A 23,585-nucleotide genomic window follows, 5' to 3' on the forward strand; every position below is an offset into this window, starting at 1 on the left:
CTACATCTTTCAGTCGGTCGTCAATAAAGAACCTTTCTTGGGGTTCCACCATCGGTTCTATTTCAACAATCTTTTTTCTGTCTTTTAATTACTGACCTAGTAAAGCAGCTTTGGGTATGGTGATGGTATCCTCAGAAGCTTTCCACTGCTCCTGCGCGATGACCGACGGAAATGTCTCGTCTTCCACATTCTTCACTTCTAGAACTCGCACGGAAAGACCTGGAAAAGAGGAGCATTTGAAAACACATTTATGCAGACGGCTACATACCCAATTTTGAAGATGTCTGAAGATATTGTCAACATGTGATGAAAAACTTACAGATATTCTTAACGATCTGCAGTATAGTCTTTTCCTTGGTGACGGCATCAGCCAATAGGAATGCGTTCTCTTCCAGCTGTGTGAGCAATGCGCTTGCGACTCGGTTCTGAGCGTCGGCACTCAGGTCCGCCCAGGATGATCGCTGACTCTCTTCTAAAAGGTTTGATCCTGAAATAATATGAACAATTAACCATTTGACCACCAAAGATCAGCCAAGTCAACAGACGAGCGCGGCTACAGCCCAATCCTTAACCTTCGTGCATTCCGACAAGGCGTGACGTGACGTTCAAATTCAAAGGGTTTAGGCGTAAAGGCGGTAGTAAAGACGAACCCATGTCTCAGCTTCTTCATTAGCCTTTGTCAGCGTGTCTTCATCACGTATAGAATAAAATAGAATAAGATTTATTCAGGACGCTTATACAACATTTTACAAAAACATGTCACTAAAACGGTTTAAAACGTCACTGAAAAGGTTTCCACTCAGCTTGGTGTCAAGGTATCTTATGAGTACCTTGACGCTGGTCTTCCGTGGAAACCCTTCCAAAAAACCGAAAGTTCGTAAAGAAAAACTAACTCACCAGTCTTAATAACTCCTAGTAGCATGTCAGTAACGATGGCTTCCCTCTGCTTGGGGTCCGGGAACGTCTGAACGTTCTGTGACATACGCTGTGCCAGTTTCTTCATGATGCTGGTGGTTGTCAGCATGTCTCCTCCGTATAGCGTCTTCGATGATGTCACCTGGTTTTGAAAATGTTTTGTTATATTTATTGAAATGGTTATGTCAGGCGGATGATACCTCAGCATAAATACACAATCTTGAAGTTAGAAAGACATTTATGTAAAATATAGTTCCTGTTTTCAGATCTGATGCTACTGTAGTTGTAGTTTTATTAGGAAGTTATTAGGTAAATTATAGACAAAATCATTATTTAGCTTGTTCTTTTTTTATTTAGATCCTTTGTTTAATATGGATGACAATATCGACTCATTATACGATCAATTATGTGTCTATACATTTTAATAAAATAGGTAATGCAGCATGCTTGTTGGCGCCCAAGTTACACCAGTGCCCTGTTTATCAAAAGCTTGTAACTTGTAATACAAGCGGAAGTCCCTTTTTGACAGCTTTGGTTAGAAAGGGACTTCCACTTGTATTACAAGTTACAAGCTTTTGATAAACAGGGCACAGGTCTCTAAATAGCTACAGGTGCCAATGCCACAGGGTCTTCATCAAACTGAAGATCGCAACATGTAGACAACCATGTTATGCTTCCATCGAAGTCACGATTCTCAGCAGTGAGAGAGATAGGGAGACTAGAGAGAGTTAGAATAATTAATGCTCAGTTAAGGGCCACTTGCGCCATCCCACTAACCCGAGGTTAAGCAGTTAAACCGTCACCCACCCCCCAGTGTCAAACCCACCCACAGTGTTGAACCCAGTGTCAAATTGTACTGGTAGCCATGTTAACTCCAGGGTTTAACCGGTTAACCCCGGGTTAGTAAATGGTGCAAGTGGCACTAAGTTACCTGTGCCAAGTCATTGCTGATGCTGAGAAGGGACTCTCCCTCCCTGACTCGAGCCTCCAGGCTATTCAGCCAGACGGATCGGCACTCGCTCAGGTCGGGGGTAGGGCCGTGCCATTCTGGTATCGCGTCCGCTGTAACAATATTAAGGAAATGTTTATAATGTCATCCAGCAGTTAATTATTTTTAGACGACTTCAGAACGGAGAAGGCTCTCAATTCTTCGGGATCAATTCCCATGTTAGCATAGCGAAATATAAATTATTACTATGGTCTCATAGGTCAAGAACCGATTATTGGAATCTGGTAAAATTGAAAGGACTCTTCGAGTAGGTACTTTTAAGCAACATATAGTGATTTGGATATTGTTTTTCTCGTAAAATTGCCCTAAAACATAAAATAACCACGGAAGACTATGATTGGAGTTGCTGCAAGTCTGTATAAATAGCGTTTGAATCTGACATTATTTAATGCATTTAGTTTAGATAGAAGTAATAATACTGCTGAAACTCACAGTATCCTTCAGCGCTGGTCATCAAGGTCCCAAGGGTGTCCAGGTTTAGACTAGATGCTTGAGCATCCGGCAGATTACCGCGGTAGTCGATCATGTGTTCAGGAGGATCACCATCCCGTCCTGCATTAACAAAATTTATTTAACTCGTTATAGGGATAACACTGATTTAAACTTTCACGATTTTTACACATTATTAAACCAAACCTAGTGCGCAAAACATTCAAGCTGATAAACAAGACCAAGTGCGGGTAGTTCGAAAAATTCGCGCGGTTAGAAGATGCTGGACGTCAACTTGAGCCAGTCTTCTCCGAGACTACGGGGACGACGCCGTCCTCGAAACGTCGGAGGTAAATCTTAAAACTTAGATGTATACGCGATCAAGTCCCGTTGCACAATTTAATAATCGTTATAGGGATTTTTGTTGGTTGTTTTATGTGATTTAATTAAAAAAAAACGATGGATGTCGGAACTTGAAGGTTAGCGGGTAGTTGTGTGTGTGCATACAATTAAATAGTCAGTAAGGACAAGTGCGTCCATAGCGGCGTCGCGCCTTCTCTAGATACAATTATACACAAGGCTTAAAGGTTCTTCTACCATGATCAACCATGCCAATACTGTGTTATAGAATAGAATAGAATAGAATAGAAATAATTTTATTCGTGAGCACAAACACAAAATAGAAACAGATGTAACAGATATAACAGAGATATAACAAGAGATGACAAGAGATATAACAGAGAATAAAAGGATAAAGTGCCACGAAATGGTCTCATCTCAGCATGTTGCTGGCGACTTCCAGCGCTGATCTTCCGATGAGACCATCCGGTGAAACAATCATCATGTACATGAACATGTACATGAACATGTACATGACAGGTAACATGAATACAAAACAAAATTAATATATAACATACAAAAGACAAAGACAGCAAAAAGAAAAATAAAAATTATCATAATATCATGATGATAAAATGATCATGATAATAAGTTCGCATACCTTTGAGAAGTGACTCGGAGCCAAGCCTCTTCATCAGCTGAAGCCTGTCATTAGGCTCCAAGCCTAAGTCGTGATAGTTCTCTCCGGAAGGCAGGCTTGATCCTCGCCGCCTCGGACGCTCTTCCTCGGGATGGTGAGGGGGGATGGTGCATCTGAAGAAAAATAAAGTTTGATGGTGGCTTAGTCTAGTCTAGGAGTCAGGAAACTTTTAAGTCTGAGGAAATAACCATATGTGATGATAGAAAAATAATCAGTTTTTGAAATTTCAGCCAGGAATAGTTATTGATTAGGTCTGGCTAATTGGTAATTTAGGCAAGCCAAAATTGTACCTCCAAAAAGTTGTATGCGGCTGTCTGCCTACCCCTAACTTAGTTGGTAGTGAAGCTGCCTGCATTATGCTGATTTGTTTGTGCAATACAAATATTTTTGTTTAAGTATATAGATGGTTTCAAGTTATGGTTAATGACTTGAGGATTTTTTTAAATTTAAGATAGGTAGGTACTTACTTCCACCTCGCGAGTCCAGTGGCGCCGCCAGGACAAGGTTGGACGGCGTAAGTCCCGGCTAGCGTCCAGTTCCAATGTAAACCACGGGCGCTTACTTGCGGACAATAAGACCTACGGCCTAGATTTGGTGTTGCACTTGTTGCTGTAACAGAAAATATTAAGAATTGAACCAAGGAATATGATTAAAATCGGACTTATTTTTGGAGAGTTCGCTTTGAAAAAAGTAGTAAACTGCTATGACAATATTCAAAACTTTGATAATCTAATAGTTGTCGAGGACTTTTCGTCTAATATAATTAAGTCCTAGTCCAAATCCCAATTTTGCGCATAATACCAATTGTAGGTATCGCTTACAAATATAAAGCTTACTTAGTCAATACATTTCTATTTTGAAATGTCCACACAGACCCAATCCCCATCTGAGCATCTTTAAATAAGCTTAGAAAAGCGCACCTTTCTAATGCATACCTTTAACCTACTACACTCAATTTCCAACTTAACTAACCCTCAATGGACCCTATTACTTTGCAGTAAAGTTTAAATAGTGAACGATTCAAAGTAGCTCTCTCAATACCTTGTGAAGCATTCATTAACCCATTGACTCAGTCATATGTCATTCACACTGCACTCAAAGGGACCACTTAGCGTTCACTTTTACTTTGCTTGACTTGACTTTGCAAAGTCAACACATCGGCACACACATAACACATTATGCTAAGCGTTGAGTGAATGTTTATCTTCTCTTGGAAAGTTTTACAGAAGGCACGCGTAGGCTTAACGAGAGATTCTGACTGCCGTTTCAAATTACTTTAAAGGGGCCCACTGATTACCAGTCCGCCGGACGATATCGGCCTGTCAGTTGTTCGGAACTGTCAACTTTTTGTTCTAACTGACAGGCCGATATCGTCCGGCGGACTGTTAATCAGTGGGCTCCTTAAAACTAGGACAAAAGAACCGTAAGCATTATCAGGGGCGTTACCATGTTTTTACCAAGTTTAGGTCCTAAACAGAATCGCAATAAAAACATCATGGTAAGGCCCCAAGTCCATTTTATGTTTCTTTCTTTTACGTGTGTTTAGTCTTGTCTCCAGAACTAGGTACATATATATTTTTCTAACAGCATGTGTCCGTGCATGCCATCTCATTACAATTTTGAGAGATTAATATCTAGAACTTTCGCGTTTTGACTGAACACATACTAACTCACTTTTCGCGATAGACCCGTCTATAAATGTAAGTTAGTAAGCTTATAAACTGTATGGAAATAACATCTGCCCCCGTATCCAAGCTACTTGAAGCTAAATATCTTTAAGAACAACTTTAAATTCGGTATATTTTTTGGAGTTATCGCTCGGACAGCATCACTACTTTGACTACATAGTATAAAACAAAGTCGCTTCCCGCTGTCTGTCTGTCTGTCTGTTTGTATGTATGCTTAGATCTTTAAAACTACGCAATGGATTTTGATGCGGTTTTTTTTTAAATAAATAGTGATTCAAGAATAAGGTTTATGTATAATTTGTTAACCCGTGCGAAGCCGGGGCGGGTCGCTAGTGACTAATAAAATTTAGTACCTAATACACGATGTGTGTTGTTGTGTGCGAAGCCTCTTATAGACGTGCCATGCGACCATAATTTAGGTTAGCTATAAATTTACGTAAATACTTACAATATCTCTTTCCAAACTGATCATCAAGGTCTGTGTCCGGCGCAGAGTTTTCCTTTGGAGGGACGTGAACTGCCGGCGTAGAGTCAGAATCCTCGTTGACCGGCCATTGTCGATTTTCTTCTGTCACTACTGTTAAAGCAAATGTTATTATATTAGTAATTTTATGGCTTTCCAGATCCCTAACCTTACTGATTTTGTAGAGCAAATTTCTGAATCATTAGAAAATGTTCAATTCAGTTTTGGGAAAGTTTTTAAAATGGCGGAGACATTGAGATTCACAAGGTCTGAACTACTTTTTTTTTTGAAGTGAAAACTTCTTTAGCGGCGCTGGGCACTTTTTGAGGTGGGGAAAAAATGATAAACTCGAGACAGCGTAAGGAGATCACCGTAAGGGGCGTGACCGTAAGGGGCGTAAGGTTTAGATGGCCACTCATAATTTAGATGGCATTTAAAACAATAAAGAAAAACTCAATGTTATTTGACATTTATGTTGCGGACTCCTTTTCAAGACTCTTTACCTATGTTCAAATAATTTGACGTTGTCATGGCAGTATGTAAATAAACATGTCAATAAAAAAGTGTGATCTTATTTGAGAATGATAATAATATACAATAAATAAATAGAATACCTCCGCTAAACGTATGTATCGTGTTACCGGGCGTCGGTAACATAGTGAGGTGAGTTTTCACTTCTATCGGCACTCCCGAAGTGCAACCGTTGTTTTTTTTTTCTTAGCCTATTTGTGTGTCCTACTGCTGGGCAAAGGCCTCTCCCCTTCTCTATGACTCCCGATTCAGCGCTTCGTCCGGCCAGTTGTTAAGGAAGGCGTCAAAGTCGTCCCGCCATCTCTGCCTGGGCCTGCCCCGGCCTCGCTTCTTCGTCGGCATCCACTGAGCTACTACATAGTTTAATATTGTTGAATAATCCTTACCATCATCTTCCTTATCCTTGCTGGGCTTGTCATTCCTCGGCCTGTTCTCCGGCTCCATGACCTTCGGGACCTCCTCTTGGACCTCTGGCAGCGTCTCCTTGGGGGACTGCTGCGGTTCCCGCTCTGATGACGAGTCTGGTTGCCGGGTCGTGGTCTTCTGGGGAAAATGTATTGATAAGTCATTTGTTCACAGGTTGACTGGTGATAAACAAATGACGTCAGTCCACGGACAAAACAATAACACCTAACTCCTATGGCCCACTTGCACCATCCCCCTAACCCGGGGTTAAGCGATTAAACCGTTAACCAAGTGTCAAATTGTATTGGTAACCATGGTAACTCCAGGTTCAACCGGTTAACCCCGGGTTATTGATTGGTGCCCTAAGATTTAAATTATGAAACTAAATTTTAACCAATCTGCAATCGCACCCTCAAAGGCCCTGTCTTTAAAGCCCTTAACGTCAGTGGAGTGGATGACTGCTGTTCTTGTACCATTCGGTCTGCAGCATTTTTTGTACTTGACATATGGATATTAGGGGATCTGTGCAGTACTAGATCTCAGAACCAAGAAACATTCTCACCTTGTATTGTATTGTAGTTCGGGCGATTTTCCGCAACTCGACGTCATGCGCCTATTTTGCGTGATGGGGGTGGGCTAGTCCTGCCAGCCTCCTCGAGGAATCCTATCAAACCTTTGATGTTGAGTAGGACCTCGGGGAGGTCACTCGGGGATGTTTTGCCCTGTGGGCCACTCCGCTGCATTCCAGCACCACGTGAGAGGCTGTTTATTCCTTCTCCATGCATTCTCACCTTAGATGCAACGTCTCCTAGCTTCACCTCAGGTGGCAAAGTGATATGAGGCCTGAACGTCGGCGGTGTGATGACCGTCGGCTTCTTCCGATCGTTCTGTTGCGTTTGGACCGGACTCTTCGGCGCTGGAGGAACTGTGGACCGCCATACTGTGGGTTGCGACGTGATGAGCCAGGGTGGGGATGGTCGGTTGGTCGTGCTTGTCGTAGATGCTGGGACAATAAGGATATTGTGAGCATCTTGTTGTGGCAATTAAAGGATGACTCACGCTAGACCGGCCCGTTGCCGGGCTGGAGTTTTCGACGCTTCGTTTTCTATGGAAAGCATCTCGTAATCACCAATCAGCCGTCATAAAAAATGACATGTCGGACGCCTCGCCCGGACAAGCATGAGTCATCCTTTAACCTCTATCTAACCTTAATCCATAATAGAGAAGGAAACTTGACTTTGCCGGTATTTGCAGGGCGTTATAACATCTTGCGTACTTTTTAAGTGATTTTCGGAATTATTCGATTCTTGAAATTACCCAAATACACCTTAGCTCATTATTAATGGCTTTCCATGTATATCCGACTATGCCAACTTGGCAAGTTTTTTGTTTTTAAATTAAGTTAGGCATTTGATAACTTCACCTACTGGCATCAGATTCATAGAAATATTCATAGGCATGTAGTTTTTCAACATTTATTATAGTACCTATCAACTCTTAAAAATGATCTTACCAGGTACACATTGGTAATGCGCTTCCAGATACTTGAGGGTGTTGGGGCATGGGTCGCCGAACATGCTCGTGCTCGCCAGTATACTGCAGTTTTGGTGCATACTACATCTGCAAAGGGACAAAAATAGGTTAAAATTATTCCTTGAGGGTCTAGGATACATTCTTCAAAAAGTTTTTATTCTAATAAATGCCTGATGACTTGTAGTATCCTTCATCTGAATTCAGTAAAAAAATCGACTCGAAATATAAATGATTTCTTTCCCCGCTCAACGTCTTTTTAAGTTTCCGTACGATCTTAAAACATTGTATACTAAATGAAAGCTGACAAAGTTGCAAATTCAAGAAATGTAAAAGTTTCAGTCTATCCTTGGTTAAGTCGGAAAAATTACTGGTTTCCTGAGAATGTACGTAACATTGATCAAATTGTGTTTATCGTAGTTTCCTCCATCAATCAATTTCTTCCACTGTTTTAGTTCTTGATATAATCTATAGGATTTTTATATCAATGTTAAATTTATTTTTGAGACTCCATTTTTAGGGTTCCGTACCTCAAAAGGAAAAAACGGAACCCTAATAGGATCACTCGTGCGTCTGTCTGTCTGTCCGTCCGTCTGTCACAGCCTATTTTCTCCGAAACTACTGGACCAATTAAGTTGAAATTTGGCACACATATGTAAGTTTATGACCCAAAGATGGACGTGTAACGTAAACAAATGAATTTTAAATATGGAGGCCATTTCTGGGGGGTAAACGAGAAAATTAAAAAATAAAGTTTTTCAAACTATATCGTGTTACATATCAAATGAAAGAGCTCATTGTAAGAATCCCAAATATATTTTTATTATAATTTTAGGATCAAGTTTCGCAGTTATTCAAAAAAATAGGCAAAAAATTACCATTCCCCCCCCCTCTTATCTCCGAAACTACTGGGTATAAAATTTTGAAAAAAATACACAAATAATTCTTTATCTATAGATGACAGGAAAACCTATCAGAAATGTGCAGTCAAGCGTGAGTCGGACTTAATGTACGGAACCCTCGAAACGCGAGTCCGACTCGCACTTAGCCGGTGTTTTTATTTATGTTAGGTTTCACTAAGGTTATTTTAAAATCGAAAACCATGAAACAATGTTGACATGACGAGTTCTATAGAGTTACATTAGTTTGATCATATTTACAGTCAGTAGGTATATACTTTGGCATTTACCAAAATGTTTACCCTTGTCGCTTTTCCACATAAATTTCGTACGTAAATCTGCCGCAAAATAAATCACGCATCCAGTATCTCGGTCACGTCATATCTTTAAAAAGTCAGCAGCGACCCACGCTCGCGGATTTTCAAAACATTTCCATTTTTAAGCACCGTTTGCCCTTGTTTGCATTAGCCAGTTCGCCCGTCATTTGCATGGCACCACGCATGTCTTTATTGCCAATCTCGCTGGTAACCCAATAAACTTGCAGCGGGGATTTCATTTTGGGCAATTTTCGCAGTTTCCGGTTGACGGGACGCTGGGCTAATGGCGAGTGCTGATGAGACTCAAATTGGGGGCGTTTCTGATATTAAACGGTTGGAAAATGTGTCACGTGGGAAGATTGGCGTTTGTCCGTCTTGTTATTAATTTTATGGGGAACACATGCGGCCATTTATACATTTAATCGTTTTGGCATAACGCAGAACAAATGAAATGTTGTACTTCTTAACTCAAGAATATTGTTAAACGCTTTAAATTTAAGTTTCACGCGGTTAATATATTACCTACAGGACTGATTCAGATGACAATAAAGTATGCTAAAGTAAATTTGAATGCTGTTTTAATTATTTTGCGTATAGTAGTAAAGATTTTGTAATTGCCCAACGTTTAATATGATCACAATTTGTATTATTAACTAGATTATCAAATTCAAGAGTCACAGATTTGGCAAAAACTTTTCAGATATTTTATATTACGATTTACTTTTTGTATCATCCCTACAGTTTTTGTTTCAAAACAAAGCATCCAATTTTCTCTGTACCCCTGATGTATCGTAACTACTGAACCGATATTGACAAATGTAGTGTAAGCAATCATTAGAATATGGTGGGGTGAATATCGCAGAATAATACAATATGGTGTGAAATTTCAACGCACGCTTCCCCTTTCATGCGCTGTATAATATTTGTAACGATAACAAGTACCTATATCTACATATGTAAATATCTAGGCAAATACGAGCGATCTTAATACTATTTTGAACATGGTGGGACTGAGTCACTGAAATAATGCTAGAAAACTTATAGGGAAATGAATTTGGCGCTATTTATAGAAAATATTAAGTGTAAGCAACAATAGAGGATTTTACATGATGACGATGCGTTCATTCGTGTGTGTAAATACGTCTTACAAAGTGTTGATATATACTCATTGTCAGTGACCAGTAGCAGTACCTAAGAAGTAGGAAATACCTTTAAATCATTGTACTTATAATAATAAATAATAATGCTGATGACGAACATGATGATGATGGGCATAATGACGATAGTCATGATAATGATAATCATAATGATATTGACGATAACGAAGATAATGATAGTGATGATAATAATGAAGTATAACAACATAACAAACATTTACCTGCTATGTAAAACCCGTAAGCTCCTCGTAGACATGCAGTTGACGCTCCAGTCGGTGTTCCCATGGTCGTTGCAGATGGTGATGGAGAACCTGCCGTAGTTGGCTCTGATGAGGTGGATGACTGAGCCTTCCCCGCAGCCAATCTTCAAGGTTTTGCCTTCGCACGCGTACGCTGTTTCGTACCGAGGTTCTGTAAAGAAGAGACGACAAAATTAGACAGTGAGAACAGATTTCTTTTTATCATGACTCAATTGTAAGATTTTTCATGTGAATTATAAGTAGTGTCAATATTTTTTTAAATGCCCTTCCTTGTGTGTTATGGGGTTGGTACGAGTAGAGCTGTTAGCTACATTACCAGTTGTAGTTAAAAAGGCTGTCGGAAATGTTGAACCTTCCAAGAAGAAACTTGGAAGATTAACATAACGTTAATAGCAAACAGTGTCTGATTTCGTAAAGAATATACCCGTTGACACCAGAATAAATCAGACAGACCAAGTATATGTGGATGAATTGTGTAAAAGTAGGAAGGAATTAAGTGATGAGACGACTAGCGATAAAGGGTATTAAAAAATGTTGCACCGACATCAAATAGACGTAAAAAAAGGCAAGGGTAGACTAGAATTCTTTGGCTTCTTGGTATATGATTTACGCAAAAGCGATGTAAGATTCTCGACGCAGCGATGTTGTAACCTAAGCGCAGTAATATAATATTGTGGTTGCGGTTTTTCTCTTGAAGACTTTGTTTCATACGGATAATCGCAGGTTTTTGATATAGGTATCAGTGAGACGATAGTAGACTCAGTTAACACAATTGTTTAAATGCAGAAAAAATCAAAATGTGTTTCATTTAAACCACCCAAAAAACCAGAGATTATACCGGGATTGATCGATTTTGAGGCATAAACTCTTTAGTTTAGTGACAAGTAGGGTTAATATTTTATTTTAATTTAAGCGGCATAAAATCTTGTATAGGTACTCAATGACTGAAATCAATTCTGATCTAACAACGATTTTTACTTTATTTCTTATTTATATCCAAAAGAATCGATCTTATTGTTCTTTTGATCGATGGACACGTCTTACCGGATTACGCCCGCAATCATGCACCCTTATCTACCCTAAAATAATCCAATTAAACATCGAACATTGTTACGTTCCGAATCCATTTGCACGTCTGATATCAGCCGAGACAAAAGAAACTGTCGACTCAACGTTCTATAATCAATTTCTGAACGATTCATCAAATTGAGAAAACAAGTGACGGGTCGGAAATGTACATCATACATTGCTACTGCTCTATGCTTTTACAAAATTACCTACTCATATTTAGCGCCCAATGGATTCTTCTGTAATAATGCTAGCTCTTACATCGTTCGTAGGGGTGAAAACAATGACGGATCAAAAACAAATGCACAGCGTACATTGGCAGTTCGCTATGAGTTTACAAAAGTGAATGCTTGTAATCGAGAAGCAATGGATGCGTTTGCAAACTCAGTTGCACCTTTCACAATCAGAGCAAGGGTACATATTGTAAGATTTCGTAATAAATCTGGTCAAATTAATGACGGCACTGACAGACCGTTTACGGGTTTTTGCAACGTCATAACTTGTAATAGGCGAGGGTCTGCACGGATTACGTTTTACAATTTATTTCAGTCGAGATCGTTACGGGGATGGGCAGAGCGATCAATTCGAGTGTGAAATTTCAGATATATTCTCGATGCTACTTGATATCTATATGGAAGCATGCTCATCGGAGCATTCACGTTGTTAACATGAGACTAGTCAAACGTAATTTTAACAGTTCCTTTATCACTGACGTTTATTATCAACTCGCAATTCTATAAACAATTATCTGTAAATACTGTTATAGATACGGTCACACGAGCGATAGTTAAAGTCAAGTTTATATGGTTACACATAAAACAAAATAGAAATAGCAGGAAATAATTATTATTTCAATTTCACAACGCCGTTGTTCAAGGAGACTGCAAATATACTTATGATCAGAGTAAAAAGGCATATTTCTCTAAGACACTTATGACAACTACGACCTTATCACCTTAGAGTTAATACAATTTCCATATACACCTATCGTAATAGACTTCATTGGGATGATAAAATGAAAATTGGACCTTTTACGACTGGCGTTTAAATTCAAATTTGTATGTGATGTGACGGAATTTTGTAAAACGTGCACTGGCTGCATTCAAGATTCAAGTTTGAAGTTTAAACTAAAAATATCTAAAATTCTAACTCCAGATAGGGGGTTAACATACAACCTAAACTTAAACATATTATTTTATTTATTTTAAAATCGTTTGTTACAAAATCAGGGAGATTACTTATTAAAAACGTACGTAACCTGGGTTGGTCTATTTTTGTCCTTAGATACGTTAGTTATTTATAAAGCCGTTTTTTAAGAATAACATTAAATAAAACATTGCTAAAGATACCTAAATATAGATAAATACTGTCTCCTGCTCTACCTATTTTGACAAACCCGCTGTAGCTATAGGCACGATGTGTACGGATTTATTTTACATACAATGTACCTATAGTCCGTCGCGATAATACAGTAAAATCACCACTATGCGCCGGTCTAGCGATGCTCGAAACCAATAAAATCGTCCTAATTAGAAAATATGCCTTCAACTGGTCACTGTGAACTTGAATTCCTAATTTTAGGAACGACTTGGTTGGTTACGGGTACGGGCGAAGCTAAGATAAGATAAAGATAAAAAAGATAGTTTATTCAAGTAGGCATAATTACAATGCGCTTATGAACGTCAAATAAAGCTACACCGGCTCCAACCCTACACCTCTGCCCCGAGAAGATTTAAATCCCCCCTCAATTGGAGGAGGGTATCCCAATATGGGACCGGCAACAAACTCGGCGGGATACATCTTAAAAAAATTACATCTTATAATTAACATGCATTAAAAAGAAATACAATTTAAATTACTATAGAATTCATGCAATTATACACATAAGGTGTAATAGAAATTGGATTCCCGCTAGGCCGGCGTACAATAACGATTTTACTGCATCCTTAACGAAAGAACTATAAATACCATACAAAATAAGTACAGTGGGCCAAGAAAGTGGTCTACCAGTTTTGACAAAAGTTTCTACGAGATCTAACGATCGCTAAGGCTGACTTTTCTAACGGAGTTTATAGTAAATCGACCTTGTTGTCTCATGACGTTCAAACGAACCTCAACCGTAGGGTGGTAGACCACTTTCTTGGCCCACTGTGCACTGTACCTACACATACACCCGCTATTTTTCAAAATGGCCGTTCATGAATATATCATTAATCAAACACCGTTTAATCCAGCTTAGCGATAATCCCCCAACTCGTAATTATAACTTTAAACATTGGGCGCGACTCGTAAACGGTACGATTGCGATAAAATTAAATTTCCCAGATTTAATTTAAGACTTAGGCTGACAGGTGGGAACTTTCCGATTTGACATTTGAATTACAACAATAAGAGTTGTTTGTCATTTTCATTTCAAGTATAATAATGTACTTTATAAAGTTTTATTATGTGGGAGAGTACTCTTGTTAGGTTTGGAGCGTTCAACTCCGGAATTCCAAGAATTTTTCGCGTTCTAGGAAAAGTTCTTAAAAATAATTGGAATTATATTTCATTCATTACAAATTCTTAAAAGGCAGCCATTTTTATTTAATTGTCAAAAATTTTTATGAAAGTTATACTTTAAGGGTTTAAAGGATTTTTCTCAAAAGTCAATTGGAAGAAATATAAGTAGGTTCGCTCTAAACCTAAGTTCGCTATTTGAACGAGATTTGAACATTTTCATATTTATCTTAATTAATTTTATATTTAAAGTGTCTTTAAAAAGAACAAATATATAATACACAGAATACAAAATCATAACAGTAAATCGCTCTCGTAAATACTTAAAATAAGCATAAGTATTAGCATGAAGTTTTCTTTAACGAAAGAGTTCATCAAATCAAATCATGAAAAATTTAATCAAATTCACAAAAACATATCACAAGGTCACCCTAAGACGACTGAAGAATATAAACAAGAAAACAAAATAATAAAAAGGCATAATTTTGACATGATAAATGACTTGCTAGACATGGTTATTAATGTTAAGAATTCACTAGTACCATGAAGGTAAGTATAATAGCCCTTTTCTGTACAATTATCCCTTCACGCTTTGTATAATAAGTACTTGTGACACGAATCTTATCGATTTATATTCGTTCATTAGGTATACGAAGTAAGTTTGGGTAATAACGAATATCGTATATTTAATTACGAACGCACCTTGATTTGATGGATTTATGGGTGCTTTTCAGAATCACCGACGTTCAGGGGTGATTAGCGAAGAGCTAAATACAAATGTTGATTTGATCGGTCTACTCGTAAATACTTTAAGTAGGTATTCAAATCTGTGCCTTTCAAACATGAGAGAACAAACGAGAGGAATGGGTTAAGTACTCCACCGACAAGACTTGGGTTCTTTAATGTAGAATTATTATGACGATGATTATTAATCCACAAACTTGCTATAGTTTGTCAAAGGACTGTCTCATTTCACACATAGACAGAGAAAATCATACTTTGTCTTACACTAGTACTAGCACCCAAAAAAAAAAGGATAAGTATCGTTTTTTTTGTTCTTATTTACTGACAAATTTGGTTTGACCAACTATAAATTAAAGTGTTAGTCCAGCCAGATAAAAAAAAGGATTAGAGCTGATGGCAATAAACTGTCTGTCACCATCGTATTTGTATGTATATGCTAATATTTGTTTGAAAATTCATTATTTATTAAACGTTGATCAGTTCTTTAATTTTGCGTGGTACCTACCCTTACTCGTCCCTTGTTACAAACATAAAAAACTGAATTAAAACATCGAATTCTGGCTACAAACATTCAGTATATTATGTAAAACAGAAACAGCTCGGACCAGCTTACCTATAATAACTATAAATCATTTAAATATACAGGAAATTAACTGATCGAAATACCTCCGCTGCACGCGAGAATGCAGTTTGCACCGATATTAAAGATTGCATCGAAAATGTATTTTAAATCACTCGAAAACACCTCGCCGTTAATAATATATTTTATGTAGGTACTTGTATTATACATTGCCTTTATATGAATTTATGTATAACTATGTGCAAAATATTTCACAAACAGCAATGTCCGCAAACTAAAATATAAATACAGTCGTGTCTATAAAATAATGAATAACTCCAATAGCAAGTTAAAATTGGCTTAAGTTTTTAATATTGCGTCTAAGTGGACGCTCGAAGCGGAGCGTTTGGCGGGGCGTGCAGCGTGGCGTCACAAGTGATTTGAGCAGCGTGCACTAAGGCCGCTACTATACGCTTGCAGTTGTTTAACATGCGCGCCGCACGCCCCGCCCCGCTGCACGCCCGACTCGAGCGTCGACTCAGGCCTTACACTAACGCGTAAATACAAAAACACAGCAAACTAAAATTTTCACTGCTTTTCGGCGAAGGAAGACATTACGCATTCCAAGTGCATCTCTGAAGAAATACAAGTGTGCGTGAACTTGAACACCCTAATTCGTATTGGGCTAGCGTAGGGGCTAAAGTCCAAACCCTCTTCCAAACCTTATACAATACTAGCGACCTGCCCCGGCTTCGCACGGGTTAACAAATTATATACAAACCTTCCTCAATAATCACTCTATCGATAGGTGAAAATCTGTTTAGTAGTTTTTGAGTTTATCGCGAACATACAAACACACAGACGCGGCGGGGGACTTTGTTTTATAAGGTGTAGTGAGGATGAGGATGCCGTGCCAGTACAGTAGTGGGACTCAGGTTAATTATGATGATGTTGGATTGCTATACTGAAAATGCCTCGAATAATCTGCCAATGTAAAAGGAAAAGTCAAAAAACTTCTGGATTTTTCATTGATTTCAGAACGTTTTCAATGTGGGAAAAGGTAACATTAGATACTACTCGATTTCCACCGGCATGCCTAACTCAAGACAATTTAGTAGAGGTACCTACTTTCTTCACGTTCTTTAAAACTCAAATAAGCTCCTTGCCTCCAGATTTAAATAACCCTCGTTGAAGTAGATATAAAAAAAAACTACGAGTATATCGACAACCTATACTGGTTTTTCAGTCTACCCTGGTAAATCGCCAGTCATGAGGGGAAAAGGTGTAATAAAAAATATATTTATGGAAGATGTCCAGCTAGTTATTACGAGTATGAGGGGTAGAAAAACAATTTACGAGGTGTTTCGAAAGGGGAGGGGGAGTAATGGATTTCTCAAGGAATATGAAAAGGTTCGTTACAATGTAAAATGTATAGGTAAAAGGAAAAGGCTTAGAAGTAAAGCGGGTTTTCCACCGCGAGCGGAGCGGTCTCATTAAGGACTTAGTTTAACTCGCAAGACTAAACTACGTACTTGTGTTTCCACCAACAAATAGTCGAGCGGAAATGACAAAATGAGCAAAAAGAGTTGAAATGAGCTCGCTCAGCTCGTGAGAGCGGAGCGGTGTCATTACGGAGTCCGGTCAACTCGCAATGGTAAATTACATAGGCGCGTTTCCACAGGGAAAGAGGTGAGCGGAGCGAGTCAACTAGTTAAAATGAGCCCGCTGCGTCAAGGTCCGGCCGACTAGTTTGAAAAGGACTCGTTGCTGTCTCCGCCCCTCCCTGCCCGCCGCCGCCGGCACCGAGCGCGCTTTCATATTGCTGTGATTGACTGACGAGTCGTGTTTTTTGGCAATGGAGCGATTTATTGAAGCTGTTCGACAATACCCATGTTTATGGGACATAGCAAGTAAAGAATACCGAAACATAGATATAAAGAAAGCTGCATGGAAATCTATAGTTGAAGCTTTGAATTCGGAAGAAATAAAAGAGTAGTCTTTTCAATCAGATGTATTAATTTCAAACACAAGAATCTTGGAAAGCTATTCTACCAGTATTATTAAAATAATCGCTATCACTTGATTCCGTATAGCTCGACATCATGTTCAAACACGACCACACGCAACCAGTTCAAAACTTCAACTGAACTCGCTCTCTGTGGAAATCGACTATTCATTTTCTATTTCTCATTTTCCGTTCAGCCCTCTCCGCTCATTCCTCTTTTTCATTTCTCTTTTGCGGTGGGAATCAAACAACTAAACTCTTTGTTGGTGGAAACGCAAACCTATTTTTTAACAACGAAGTCCGCTCCGCTTAGCCATCTCTCGCTCATTACTCGTTCGCGGTGGAAAACCCGCTTAAGCTTCGTCTGTTGTGTACAGAGCTAAGGTATTTGGGTGTTTTTAGAAAAACGTTTAAAACGTACCGTTTACTATTTTAAATAATAAAAAAAAATTACCGAATATACCTAAACCATTTTTACTATTCCGAAGTTATTTAAAAAAAAAAGGAATTACGTCATTTCTGTTTTAGTCTTAAAGCTTTTTATGGATTATTTGGATCGTCACTACACACATTTATATACCTAGTTTGAATGGAAAAGTACTTCTGAAAGTAAGTACTTCTGGGTAAAAATAACATTTTTTTCTCTAAATAAGTTACAGAAACCAAATTATTTCCAATTCAATTTCTATTCTAAAATAATTACGCAATTAACTCGAAAGCTTAATATCTTCAAAGTTCCTTGATTATTAATGTATTCCATGAACATACAATAAGTGCCAGCCCTAAAACGTTCTTAATTGCGAATTTTAAATGCAATTGCTTAATAATCCTGCCCTAACCTAGCCTAACTCATCCTGTAATGAATTACACTAACGCGCAACGCAATTTCAACCTTAGTTCATGTGAAATGAGCTCAAATTACGAATGACTAGGCAAATAAAATAGCTTCACATATCACAGAACCTCATTAGCAAATACATGTGACTGTCATTTGATACCAGACTGCCGAATAGCATAGCGAATTATAACCTTAGCAAGCTCATATCAGGTACAATGCGTGTGATTCAATTTATACCTAAATACCTTGAATTAAGGTGTTACTTCCAATTGCAGCAACAACTTAATTATAATATTGAAAGGTTATATTCACGTTTACATCCCTGAATTCCTGAAATTGTAAATATAGACTGAACACGCTTGGGATAGAGTTGGTTTTAGTTTGATATGTTTGTAATTTTATCGGTTGGATGGTGATTTTAATTTTGGCTGTCATTAAGTAGCGTTAGTAGCGGCCGCAGTAAGGATTATAGCAGATTTTATTACGCGAATCTAGGTTATCTGATTTCGATACGTTAAAGTAGTTTTAGCATTAAAATGTGACGTATTTATAGTGAAATAAAATCCAAATTTGAATATTAATTTGATGCTGGAGTCACGGAATGAAGATGAAGTAATATTTAATGTTCTTTGTGGGATTTTAGAATTATTTTATGGATTTTATTGAGAAATAATTGGCAGGCCATCATAGTTTTAACTGATACATCAAAAGATTTAATCTTTGATCTCTTTTGGAACTAAAAGCAGCTTATGATTTTATTACTTTATAAAAACTATCTGGATCTTTTCAAAATTAATCAGTTTTGGAATAGACTTAATTCCATTTGAAAGACTTAATTTGATTTGATTAGTTACTGGATTGGATCTCTTTAAACGAAAATTATATTCGTTCGAATTATTTAAATACATTTATACAAAAAAGTCAATTGTAGAATCATGAACGAAAACAGGCTTTAAATGTGTTGGTATGCCAATATTAAATACATATATTGTTATATTTAATTAATACCACATATACGACATTAGTGTTTCATATCAATTATATCTAAGCTAGCATGAAGTGTATATTGATAATGATGATGAATTGATAAAACTATCCCTTCCTCGGGCCTCAAACTACCACCATAACAATTTTGATCTCAATCGGTTCAGCGGTTTAAGCGTGAAGAGGTAACAGACAGACAGACGGACAGTGACTTTCGCATTTATAATACTTAGGTACATATTAGTAGGATTTAAGTTGCATACAAGTGTGTTAGCATTAAGCTGTGAACTTATAAATGAATAAAGAATGAATGAATAAATGAATAACCACGGGTCTCAAAGATTGAAAATGCGTCTTTACGGCGGTTTTACGACTCGGGATATGCCCACTTGACACTTAGGCATGTCGATAAAAGTTTAAGGTTGCCTTTTAATGCCGTCATAACGGAAATTTAGCAAGCAATCTTGGGCTTATAGGTAAGCTTGGTGTCCTAGAATCGAACCAAGCTAACTATGCATGGCATTAGCAATGACAAGATGTGGCAATGTCATAATCATTATAATCAATGACAAACTATGAAAATATGACGTTTATAATGACACTTCATTTTGTTACAGTCAAGTCGGTGCGAAATTAGTTTAGATCGACATGTACAGTCGCCTTCAGATATATCGGAGCGGCTAAGGCGCTCACAAATATCTGAACACGCCTCTATTGTCAGGGCGTTAGAGTGCGTGCTCAGATATTGTGAGCGACTTGGCCGCTTCGATATATCTGATGGCGACTGTACCTACTAAGGGCATTAATTTTTGAGATGAGCAAATATACCTATAGTGCGTCAAGCAAATCTTGTCAGTAGCAATGTACTGCAAATTAAAGTAGGGTAACACCATGTAACCCTCAAAGAGCAGAATTGCGCTAAGAAAAGCAGCAATGTACATCGAACCAAAACGGCTTTATTTTTCCGCCCTTCATACGTCAGTTCGAGTGAATTATCATAACCTCAAATTTTAGTAATGTTTACCGTCAATGAGCATCATTGTACATAGTAGGCACCTTAGCTTTGCTTGAGGTCATGCATAATCTTGGTATTTAATGGTGACAGCAGAAATTTCTCTTGAAATAGAAACGATTCAGAATGTAAACAATAAGATGATGGCTGTCATTCACGATCCACATTCCACAGATAACACACAGATGACACGCGATTTTTGAATTATTCGAACACAGTGTTGCTAACCCGCGATTTTTCAAATTTGCCGCCTTTTACTACTGACAAGATTTGGTTGATCCAGTATATGTATTTGTTTTTGAGCCGTGGACGCTGAAAGACTTGAAACTGTTGAAAGTAGAAAACTTCATAGTCAAGTTATTTACTAGAAAGAAGAAAAATCTAATTTCAAGAAAGTTAAAAAAAAAAAATCTTGAGTTTATTTTGCGACGTCCCGATTTGTGTAAAAGTGTCTTTAAAAAAAAACTGGCAACATGGAATAGGTAATAAAAATAAACTAACAACAAACATGACATTTTCGTAAAACACACGTAACCGCAAAACTAATTCGTAAAACCGGACAATTTTATCCCGAAAATAAAACTAGACGTTTCCGGCAAAATACGTCCAAGTGATTTAATTATACGAATTTGCATATTTCCGGACAAACTGGAAAACGTCCGGTAACCGGCCGTGTTGCTCTGATTTGAGAACCCTTTTTACGTTTTTCTTTCAAAGGGATTATTTGAAATTTTAATCACATTTTTGTGACGGAGATTATATGATTTTTATCGTTGATTAGTTTAGATTGAGTTTATTTTTGAGTTAATGTAAATGTATTGCGGTATGTACTTTAGTAATCCAATTACGACGTATAAGTATGTGCCATCTAGTTGAAATTGTATAGTAATGGTTTGTTCATATTTTTGTACAGCTTGTCTACTAATGTTGAAACAATTAATCTATAAATAGACTTTTAATGAAATAGGTCCAAATAAAATTACACGTACGCTTTTAGCTTTTGACGTACTTAAGATATCTTACATTAACAAATCACATTTTCCTAAATAGGTTAAAGCCAACGACAATGACAGAGCACCTTAATAGCTGCAACCAACCTCACGTTCTTATCTTTTACGTTCGAAAACCAGACTTCTGTTCCAAACTGACACGTCCCAACGACATTCGATTTTCGAACGCTCGCGATGTCAAGATCACAAGATGGCGGCCGACAGCCGATATCGCGCCAATTCTTTTGTGCCAGCACGGGATATATCTTCCCGGATTCCCTGATTCGAAAGGACGAAATAATCCCGGTTTCATTGCCTGTTGTGGCGTTTCATGGCGAGCTTTGTTAAGAGTTATGAACGGGTTAGGTTTGAAGACGAACGATGAAGTTTTGTTGCTTGTTATTTGGTGTATGGTTTTACTTTTGTATGAGCCTTTGTTTTGATATTCGTCTGATAGTTGGAGGTGTTAACAAATAATATAAAATAAGGTGGCCTTCTTATCATATCAGGTTATGAAAATGAGCTGATATCCTATATACTAGTATTAAATAACAGCTTTTGCCCGCGACCTCGCCTGCGTAGTAGAATTAATGATGGCAAGATTATAAACTTTTAGTGGTTAACCGTATATTTCGCGTATCAAAGCCGCTATAATATGATGTTTTCTAGTCACATACGTAGCAACAGAACAATGACCTGAACAAGAACTCCCAAACTTTTACGACTTCAACGAACGAGTGTCAAAGGTAACCGTCATATCGCCCGCAGCGTACTGCGGATTGAATTACCAGTCGCAGAATTGTATGCCCTAACATCGATCATAGATTATCTGTAGATGCCGCATGTTATAAATAAATAAAATATTATAGGACAATCTTACAGAAACCGGCCTAGTTCCAATAGGGTGTCATTCTGAATCCCTAACAACGTTTGTCCTAAAGTCACTTGCCCTAACTGGTTTGTCCTAATGGGCACATGCCCTAACGATCAATTGTCATAACGATTATTTTCCATAATGTAAGGTTCTGAATAATGGTTAGGTTTTAGAACTTGCTGCCTCAAAAGTGGGTTAGGTTAGGGTTAGAACTACGACCCTCGCAAAAAAGAAAATATGCTTAATAACATTAGGATAAGCAATCAATAATTAGGGAAACCAAAATTAGGGTTTTTAGTGTTAGGACAACTGATTATTATGACAAACAATATTAGGGAATGCAAAGATAGGAGAAAAGACTTTAGGGATTCAGATATAGATCCGTTCCAATAAGGCTTGTGTTGTGTGTACTAGAAAGTTATACGTATATATTTTATAGATACATAATTCTAAATACTTAAATACATATGGCCTTATTCATAAACGGCTGCTTACTTAATCAGTTGATGATCGCCGTTTGTCCCTATCTGTCGTTATGCGCCATATAGAGGGACAAACGACGATCATCAGCTGATTAACTAAGCAGACGTTTATGAGTAACGCCGATAGCAGATATACCATTACTCAAGAACAATAGTTGAATTCCACATAATACATAATATATTTACGCTATAGATATTAAGCCCATGTTTAATCCCTACAAATTTTTTGTCGACATATTTTTCACGAGAATTAACTTTGACGCTATTGAAATAACCTATAAGGTCAGATGTGGTAAGACAAACACTGGGCAAGAATAAGAGTTTTGAAATAATCCTCAAGCTTTTACTCTCGCCACGAGTAAAATAAACTATGTTTGTCTTCCCCCACATGACCTTATTGCTTTTATATGCGCCGTGACTTATCTCATATGTCTCATCTGGTGCGTAAGAGATCTGTGACATCGACAATCGCCTAAAGCGCCCTCTGTGGGGAGAAATATTATTTCGCACATTAGTACGTGACGTCGTCGACGAAAGTAAATTATTTCCCCCTGCCTCCTTCGGCATGTTTACCGATGTACTTAAGAATACCTACGGTATTCTCTTTTTACCTTGCAAACTGAAAATATGAAATAACTGAATAGAAAAATGTTATTCTATTCTCGTGACAAGTTTCGGAGACATTTTTGTTAACTTATCCCTAAATAGACCCATCTCAATTTAGGATGAAATAGTTTAAAAATATATCGATATATTTAATTCTGTAATGTTTTCAGGTCGCACTCGACAGGCACAACAATAATTAAATGAAATAATATAAAATGTACTGTTAAATACAGACTTAAACAATACAAAATTCCTGTATTTTATTACAATATATTTGACGAAA

At 37.7% G+C, this 23,585-nt stretch overlaps 1 protein-coding gene across 4 annotated transcripts in view; it reads right to left on the reverse strand.

The window, feature by feature from the left end:
* The window catches only part of LOC134658370 (latrophilin Cirl), a 450,032-nt gene that overhangs the window by 20,436 nt on the left and 406,011 nt on the right, over positions 1-23,585 (reverse strand). For 2 of the 4 annotated variants that reach the window (XM_063514010.1, XM_063514012.1), the window contains exons 3-14: positions 10,604-10,793; positions 7,993-8,099; positions 7,271-7,482; positions 6,461-6,614; positions 5,529-5,657; positions 3,860-4,001; positions 3,354-3,505; positions 2,357-2,476; positions 1,847-1,977; positions 898-1,057; positions 320-487; positions 97-219 (exon numbers count right to left, since the gene is read on the reverse strand). In XM_063514010.1, the coding sequence (XP_063370080.1) occupies positions 97-219; positions 320-487; positions 898-1,057; positions 1,847-1,977; positions 2,357-2,476; positions 3,354-3,505; positions 3,860-4,001; positions 5,529-5,657; positions 6,461-6,614; positions 7,271-7,482; positions 7,993-8,099; positions 10,604-10,793 (1,788 nt within the window). Of the gene's footprint in view, positions 1-96; positions 220-319; positions 488-897; positions 1,058-1,846; positions 1,978-2,356; positions 2,477-3,353; positions 3,506-3,859; positions 4,002-5,528; positions 5,658-6,460; positions 6,618-7,270; positions 7,483-7,992; positions 8,100-10,603; positions 10,794-23,585 lie in introns of all 4 variants that reach the window. The other 2 variants (XM_063514008.1, XM_063514011.1) reach the window with 1 other exon arrangement.

Source organism: Cydia amplana, chromosome 22 (genome assembly GCF_948474715.1).
Source record: "Cydia amplana chromosome 22, ilCydAmpl1.1, whole genome shotgun sequence".
Taxonomy (NCBI): domain Eukaryota; kingdom Metazoa; phylum Arthropoda; class Insecta; order Lepidoptera; family Tortricidae; genus Cydia; species Cydia amplana.